This window comes from Telmatherina bonti, assembly GCF_933228915.1.
Source record: "Telmatherina bonti genome assembly, chromosome: 8".
Taxonomy (NCBI): domain Eukaryota; kingdom Metazoa; phylum Chordata; class Actinopteri; order Atheriniformes; family Telmatherinidae; genus Telmatherina; species Telmatherina bonti.
Window position 1 is genome coordinate 13,629,208 of NC_136626.1, and position 8,631 is coordinate 13,637,838.

An 8,631-nucleotide genomic window follows, 5' to 3' on the forward strand; every position below is an offset into this window, starting at 1 on the left:
TTAGCGGTAAAAAAAGTGACTCATCTGTTGCTGAGCTTGTTTGCCCACATGGTATTGATCAGACAAACCTGAAAGGTCTGGTAGAAAGTGTCCAGTTCTCCGACTGGTAACTCTTAAGACCTGACCACAAATTTTTCCTTTGCTCAGAAGTGTGTGAAGTCAGCTGTCTGTCTGGCACGGATGTGTGTTGATGTGCTTCCAGCTGTTTGTGGGGAATCATGATGTCTGGTCTGCAGGATCCTCCCTACAGTCTGTGAGATCGTCATGCTTTTAATTAGACCGGATTTGCCAATTAACAAGAGGTCTGACCGTCTCGCTGAGCCTTTTAAAAGCAGCCTGAATCAAACGTCCATTAGAGCTGAGACAGAAGCTGAAAGGAGGTAGGTCACTCTCTGCTTTCAATGTTCTCTTTTTAATCTATCAAGACTTTTTGATCCTGGATGTGTGAACACTTGTGGAAATGCTGCATTTACTTAATATTATGTTCATTTTCAGGTTTACAGGATGATGTCTTCCAAAGAACTTTCTGCTGTCATTTTGCTGGCTTTTGCTTTGTCATTTAGTGCAGCTCAGAGTGAGTATCATTTACGGAAAATGCAAAAAAGAACTTTTTTCACCCAGTTGTATTCTTTAACATTTTGTGTTTTAAGTTTGTTTTGAGTAAAGGAGTGAGCTGGAGCAAATGTTTTATGTGCTTGTACTCATTGATGTCAACTCCATTAATGATTATTCACCAGTGGGGGAACATGTGCCTGCATTTGTATTTGTCACCACCTCAGAAATCGATACCTGGCAGCCTTGTACAGACTCTGCTCTCAAGTAGAATTTGTGAACAGCATAAACTGTGTACCATCTTATGTAATTCTGTGTCATTTTCCCATTTTTACTATTTTTTTTAACAGCAAGCTGCAAAGGGCGATGTGGTGCCGAGTACTACAGAGGTTACATGTGCCAGTGTGACTATAGCTGCCTGTCTTATGGAGAGTGCTGCAGTGATTATGAATCTCAATGCACCACAAGTGAGACTCTTGGTCTAAAAACACAGCAAGTTACATCTGGAGTTAGATTCATTTTAGAAACAAAGAAATGCATTAAATCTGATGGTTCATCAAAAGAATGATGGGAGAAAAGAGAAAGAAAAGAAATAGATCATCTTTTTTAGGCCAAAAGTTCTCAAAAGCCACTAGTTACATATTTAATAAAGTTATCAAATATTGTATTGTATAAAATGAATTACATTTAAATAATTAGTTGTGTTTTAAGATAATAAATACATGTAGCAGAGTGTAAAATATTTCCTCTGAGAAGTAGAGTAGCTATTAAAAGTCTAAGTTTACCAAGTTTACATTCTAGAGCTTTAGGTATTTAATGTAATGTGATATGAATATGCAGGTCTGTCATGCTGAAAGCTGCTGTTTTTGTGTGAAACAGAGTATTCGTGTAAGGGACGATGCGGAGAAGCTTTTAAGAGGGGCCGACAATGCAGCTGCGACTCTGACTGTGTGGAGTTCAAGCAGTGCTGTTCAGATTACAACTCTCACTGTGATGTAGAAGGTAAGGGCCTTGAACAGCACATTCAGGGCTTGATGGCATTTTTTCGCATGCTAAGACACAGATTTCCTTTGCTTTATTTTGATATTTTTTACAATCCAAATCCAGCTAAGTCAAAAGGCATGGGTAGTCTGTTTGAATCAAGTGAACTCTTAGAGTGGCAAACTTAACTCTTCAAGCAAGCATGTCCACTCAAAGCATGCACTGCAGCATGCGCTGCAGCATGCGCTGCAGCATGCGCTGCAGCATGCGCTGCAGCATGCACTGCAGCATGCACTGCAATGCACGCGATACCTGACACTGATGCATTGGGTCCTTGACAGTATTTCTGTCTTGGTAATTACTACAGAAATCAGTGGAGCAGCCAGTGAAACAGCACCAGTGAAGACTGGTTCATGCGATAATGTAAATGATAGCAAACATAAAGGTATATTTTCTTGTAAAAATGTTTTTATCATTAATCCTTTCAACCCTTTTTTCAACCCTTTTAGGGTTTATGGCAAAGTGCTTGTTCCAAGGTAACCCGACTAACTTACTTATGAATATTCCCACAGAGGAGTCAACTCTGCCTGAAGAGATAGAGACTCCCACCACATATGAAAACAATGGAGGTAATTTCATTATTTCATTAAGCTTCTTAAGGAGGCTTCTTAAAAAAAAAGAAGTATATATATATATATATATATATATATATATATATATATATATATATATATATATATATATATATATATATATATATATATATATATACACACACTTCTTTTTTTTTTCTTCAATTTTATGTTAGATTTTCCTTGCTTTGAAATAAGCCTGAAGTTTATATCTTAGCCTTGTGAAATAAGTATTTAAAGCTAAACTATTTAATGAATGACGTGTGTGCTAAGTGTGAAGGAAGATGTGTATGGTTGTGGCTTGCTTTTTACTGCAAATCTCTACAGAACAAGCCAAGAGGATTAGTCTACTGTGCCAAATGAAACACAAGGCAGCAGTGTTGTTCTGAGTGGACCATGTGTAGGAGGGCTGGGCACAAACTCGACCACAGGAGAGGAAACCACTGAATGAAGCCAAAAAAATGATGACAGCATATTTTCTTGGCTTTTTTTCTATTAAATTTAATTCTGTAGCTGCTGAACAGTTCAGAGGAAAGAGAAAGTGTAAAATCAAGACTTTTTTCAGTATGATTTTGCCTCCATTATTTCCAGATGATTATTTAAACCCTTTGGATGGTCCAACATCATACCCACCAGATAATTTCAGTGATGGTGAGTAGAAAAATCATCTGATTATTAAAAACAGGAAGACCTTTCCCAGTGAACCTTCACAAGAGTAATATGTCAGTGTATTCCTTTACCTTTTAGACGTGTACAGCCACTCTCCTCCCACTGATGAGTTTCCCATCAGTGGAATGGAGGACCTGGAGGGGACTTCAATCCCTGGAAGCAGCAGTGGAAATGGACCATCTACAGCTGATCCTCTGGATCAAGTTCCTACCAAACCCACTTTTAGTATAAATGCTGTGGAGTTCACAACAAAGGCACCTGATCCACTGGATCAAACCACTCTGGATACAGATGCTGTGGAGTTCACAACAAAGGCGCTTGATCCACTGGTTCAGGGTCCCACCAAACCCACTCTGGGTACAGATGTTGTGGAGTTCACAACACAGCCGCCTCCTTCAGATGACGGCAACCTCTCCATCCTTAACTCCACCAATGGAGATGCAACAGTTGAAAACATGGGTTTGTAATGTTCAGTTATCACCTTAAATGAGTTACATTTGGCGTCCTGTGTTGCACAGGTTAGATAGATTTGTTAAATTCTAAATGTATTCCCCTGCTCTCTGAAGTCATCTCATATTAGCTCTTCATAGTTATATGATTCTGGTCATGGACTTTCCTTTATTTGAACAGTTATCTGTACAAGCTGTGATTAATATATCAATACAATTTCCACCACAGATGAGTAAATCTAATTCAGATTTAACAACTTATTATTTTACTCATCTACTTTCAGATGCTGGAGATCTCAACCCCCCCTCTGCAGACGGAGTGAATAACTCTCAGCCTACAGTCATAGCTGATCCTGATTACAACCAGCTTAATTCAACCTCAATGCCACAAACAACACCTACGCTTTCAGCAACAGAAATCAGCACTGATGTTGCCCCCTTAGGTGAACCAGAAATTACAATCAGCATGCAGGATTCGAACACCGACCTGGAATTCGCTCAGTCCACCACCATTCCTGCCTCATCAACACTGGCTCCAACAGCAGACCCAGAGGAAACAACTTCTCTCCCCAGCATTGGGAACATCTCAAGTGTCACTACAGACCATCCCTCTTTACTGGCAGACCCTGAAAATCCATCCACCACTGTTCCTCCAGCAATGTCTGGGAATGCGTCCCAGCTTGATGCCATGTCAACACTCAGTCCTCCAGTACAGGATGACGTCACTGACAGTGTTAAACCAGAGGTACCTACAGATGATCCAGTTAAGATTTCTATGGAAATGACCAGTCCTCCAACAACTAAACCCAGCTCCAAACCCCAGGACAAACCTAAACCACACAAACCAGTGCCAACCTCTAAACCTGATACAAAGCCTCTCGATACACAAACCCTGACCACAGACAACCCAAGAGATTATCAAGCAGGTAAGACATGTTCTTATCTTTGCTTCATATTCTAAACATGCCATTCACAGAACATAAATCACCTCAACGAGCTTTATTTATCTGAAATGGGAATTTGTTTGCAGTGGAAATCTATTATGAAAGCTTATTACTGGAGAGATGGAAGCTCTGTGTATTTTCCATATTTATTAGTGGCTGCAGCTCAGGTTATGAGTTCTGTCAAATTAGATTTTCATGTTTGTTGTACAGTTTGCCTCATACAGTGCTACAACACCCCAGCATCTGATCCAGATAGAGCTTAAAAAAGGCCAGTGGAGCTGACCAATGAGCACAAACATGACTTTCTAGATGCGGGCAGTATCCTTAAAATGCTTTTTAATGGAAAATATAAACACACCGTCACTACTAACGCTGTGTAACTTTGTTTTTCTCCAGATGACAGTAATGACACAAACCTGTGCAGTGGGCGGCCGGTCAGCGCAGTCACCACGCTGAGGAACGGGACAGTGGTGGTGTTCAGAGGTCAGTGGCAGAGAAGAAGTCACAGTCATCATATGAATTTAAAAAGAATCTTGATTAAATACAGAACAGAATGTGTATAAAGTAACAGGATATTTTGGGGGGAAAAATTGCTCCAGATACAACGGTTTTAATGAGCCTTTAGCTTTCCCATTTTTAATGACAGAAAAAAAAGTATATATATAAACTTTACAAACAGATCTTGTTGAAGCATGTAAGACCTTAGATTTTTTTTTAAGTAAAGGTAAAAACTTTAAACATATTTTTGAAGATGGTATTGAATAAGGTAGTAAATCCTTGTCGCCTCCTCAAGTTTAACCCAACGGTGACCTTCGTAGCCAAATGTGTCCAAGTACAAGAACAGTTATAAAATCGTCTTTCATCAATATTTTTTCTTCTTTCTTTTTGTCACAAATCATTGAAACTACTTATATTTTTTAGGATTTTAAACCCTTTAAATGCAACTTGAATATCTGAATTATTGTGTTATTCAATAACTCCCCCCACAGGCTTCAAAAACTGAATCCCTCATCATTATCCGTACCGCTTAGTCCGATTAAGAGCCGCGGGGAAGCTGGAGCCTATCCCAGCAGCCTTTGGGCGAGAGGCAGGGTACACCCTGGACAGCTCGCCAGTACATCACAGACAACTGAATCCACATAATAAATATTACTTGCCGCCAAAATGATCCCAGTGTAAAATAAAAAACTGATAAAAATGGACAAAATGTTCCAAGTTGGGCAGAGAGGTAAAATAGCTCCACTTTGACCATCTATAATAAAAGATGGAGCTGTGGCTGTTTTTACTTCATCACAGGTTTGAAAACAGATTTTTTTTTTTTTTTTTAAATGAAATGTTCTTAGACACTACTTTATAATTCCCTAATGAACTGATCTGAATTCTACTTAAGTAAAAAAAATAAATAAAATAAATAAAATAAAGTGTGCAAATTAAAAATTGCAAAACGGATTTCAGTGTTGTATGGCGGTGTATTTGACTGTGACCCAAAAGCTGAAATAGTTAGAAGCTAGTTAAAAGACTGGTGAATCTATCGAGCTTCCCGTGCCCTCATGTCAAACATCTCCTGGTATATTTCAATGTATAAACTAAGAAAAAAACTTTATTGACACACATCAAAGTACATGTACCTTACAAGTACCTTAAAGTACATGATATAAATGTAGTTCATTTACTAAATGTATTACATCTGGTGACCAGGAATTCAGGCTACTGTTATATACTAATGTTATTTTTACAGGCCACTACTTCTGGTTTCTGGATAGAAACAGGGTCCCAAGTCCAGCTCAAGGCATCACACAAGTATGGGGTGTCCCTTCCCCCATTGACACAGTGTTCACCCGCTGCAACTGCCAGGGCAAAACATACCTTTTCAAGGTGAGCAGAAGCTTAAAATCCTTCAGGTCTCCTGCAATGAAACATTAAGATTTCCTCTTTTTAATTTTTTTTTTATGTGGTGTTTGCAGGGAAGCAAGTACTGGAGATTTGAAAATGATGTTTTGGATGCTGGTTATCCAAAAGTCATTAAAACTGGCTTTGATGGGCTGCGGGGCCACATTACCGCCGCCCTGTCTGTGCCACAGTACCGGAACAGGGGAGAGTCTGTCTACTTCTTCAAGAGAGGTGATGAAACTAGATTTCTTTCTTTAGGTGCTTCACTGATGTTCTGATTGATTTCATCATCTCAGTCAACTCAGATGTACTATTTTTTACTTTTGCTTGCTTTCTTCAGGGGGATTTGTTCAGAAATATTCTTACCAGTTTGGCACAAGTCCAACATGTGGAAAGAAAGCCCACATTCCCATTTACAGAGTTCACGCTCGAAGAACCCGGCAAGCGGGTAAGTTTTCTGCTTGGCTCCCATCATATCAAGTTTTCTTAACCAGAACAGTCATTATACTAATATAATCACAGTGTCCGTATTTTTGGGAATTTATTCAACTTTTTTTGCTTGTTTTAATGGTTTAAAAAAAAAAAAAAAAAAAAAATCATAGTAATTCATAGGAAAATTGTACAGAACCCCATTTGACAATCATCTTTTCATTAAATCATGACAGGTAATAATTTATTACAATTAATATATAATAAACTATGTTCGTATTACATCTTAAATTCTTTTCACACCACAATTATTGTCACCAATGCATAACGCCCAGTTTAGTATAAATCCGACTGAAGACTACTAACCATGTGGTGTATTTCTCCCCATTTCTGATCATTTTGAGCTAAATTCAGATTATTTAGAGGCCTAACATGTTGGACACTTGGTGAGTTTTTTTTAACACACTGGCTGAAAGAAGTTCTGTTGGTGTAGCAACATGTGAAGACCTGAAAAAGTGAGTCATGTTTTAGTGGAAGGGTTAGGGTTTAACTTGTTTAAAAAAAAAAAAAAAAAAAAAAAAAGACAAACAGGCTGTGTGTGATTTTTGTGTTTGCCATTTTAAGAGGATTCTTCTTGAAGCTTTTAGAAATAACATGTTAAATATGTTTATTTAGGCATAATGCAAGTAAACATAAGTTTGTAGTGCCAGCATGTATTTATCATTATTATATGTATTTTTGAGATTGCTGGAATAGGTTCCAGCTTCCCGTTACCCTTACTTAGACTAAGCGGTTAAGAAAATGAATGAATTTACTCATTTTTAATGACAAAATCTGGTCCAATAAGAAACTGATACATGTAATTTGCAGACAAATTCAGATCATTCACTTATGCACTGAAAAACTAAAAGGTAACATGTCGCCGTTTTGCCTCCAGTGTCCGTGTTAGAACCAGCCATTAAAATCCAGACATCCTGGAGGGGTTTCCCTTCCACCATCACAGCTGCTGTGTCCGTCCCAGACAACAGAGAACCACAAGGATACAAATATTTCGTCTTCTCAAGATGTAAGTTCACACCACACAATAATTTAAGACAATGAGAGTTTAAATTAATGTCAAGCATTTATCATCTTGTGATTCTGTGCCAGCTGTGTTGATTAAATTTACAATTTGCATTAAATTTAGCCAATACAGTTTATGTTCGTTATGAGAATATTTGCAATGTCTTCATTACTTTAATTGCGATGCAATTCTGTACAATAACTCAGAGAAATCTAGAGTTAGCAGTAAATTCAGATTTCAGCTACTTAATATTGCTCCATCAATCTGTATAATAAAGCATTACAAAGTTTGCTAAATGCAGTGGAGATGCCATTATTTGACTGTGGCACAAGTTGAATAAGCTTATATGAAAGCTTTGACTCATTGGATGGTAAATATGTCCACATGCGAGCTGTTTGAGATGAAGTAGCAAATGCAGATTTCATTCAGTCTTTGTTTAGATTTCCAAACTAAAACTTTTAAAAGAACATGTGACCAGCTTGTTCTCATGTTTAATGAAGACCATGCGTGTCTGTTGGGGTGGGGCGTTGGACAGATGGGAAAATCATTAGGGTGGTGTCTGTTCACCTATAGCTCATTTTTATTGCAGGACGGCCGCAGCAAAACGTTCCATTTCAAGGAGACCAAGTATTTCAGTATAAAAGCCAACAGTGTACAAATCCAGACATTTTTTTCTGTCTAGTAGTTTAAGTCTTCTACAAAGCTCTAACTCAGGCCACGCAGCAGCCAAGATGCACATCCTAAACAACACACCAAGTTACAACAGCTGAAAATGAAAGATGGCTTCTAGATTCATGCTTTCTAAATAACAAAGTGTCAATTCGATGCAAAAGCTTCTGAAATGCTTTCATGAAACAAATCTTTGCTTAAAACCCTCTATGAATATTTTTTTTTTCTTTTGCAGCAACATCCTACAGTGTGAGAATGGATGGTGCACGTCCAGTCATCGCTGCTCCTAAAGCAAACTCATCACCGCAGGCCAACAACTTCTTCAGATGTCCTCAGAAATCCTAACAGAACAA

The 8,631-nt window shown here is 38.2% G+C and overlaps 1 protein-coding gene across 1 annotated transcript; it reads left to right on the top strand.

Annotated features, from left to right (window-relative positions):
* Positions 1-507: 507 nt before the first annotated feature.
* prg4b (proteoglycan 4b) lies at positions 508-8,626 on the top strand (the record flags this gene model as incomplete). The annotated part of the gene is made up of 13 exons (XM_079245581.1): positions 508-574; positions 903-1,019; positions 1,432-1,554; positions 1,901-1,978; positions 2,043-2,162; positions 2,913-3,293; positions 3,727-4,209; positions 4,624-4,710; positions 5,966-6,102; positions 6,192-6,348; positions 6,458-6,565; positions 7,484-7,612; positions 8,514-8,626. The coding sequence occupies 13 exons, from the start codon at positions 508-510 to the stop codon at positions 8,621-8,623; spliced, it is 2,097 nt and encodes a 698-aa protein (XP_079101707.1). The 3' UTR covers positions 8,624-8,626.
* Between the last annotated feature and the right edge of the window lie 5 nt (positions 8,627-8,631).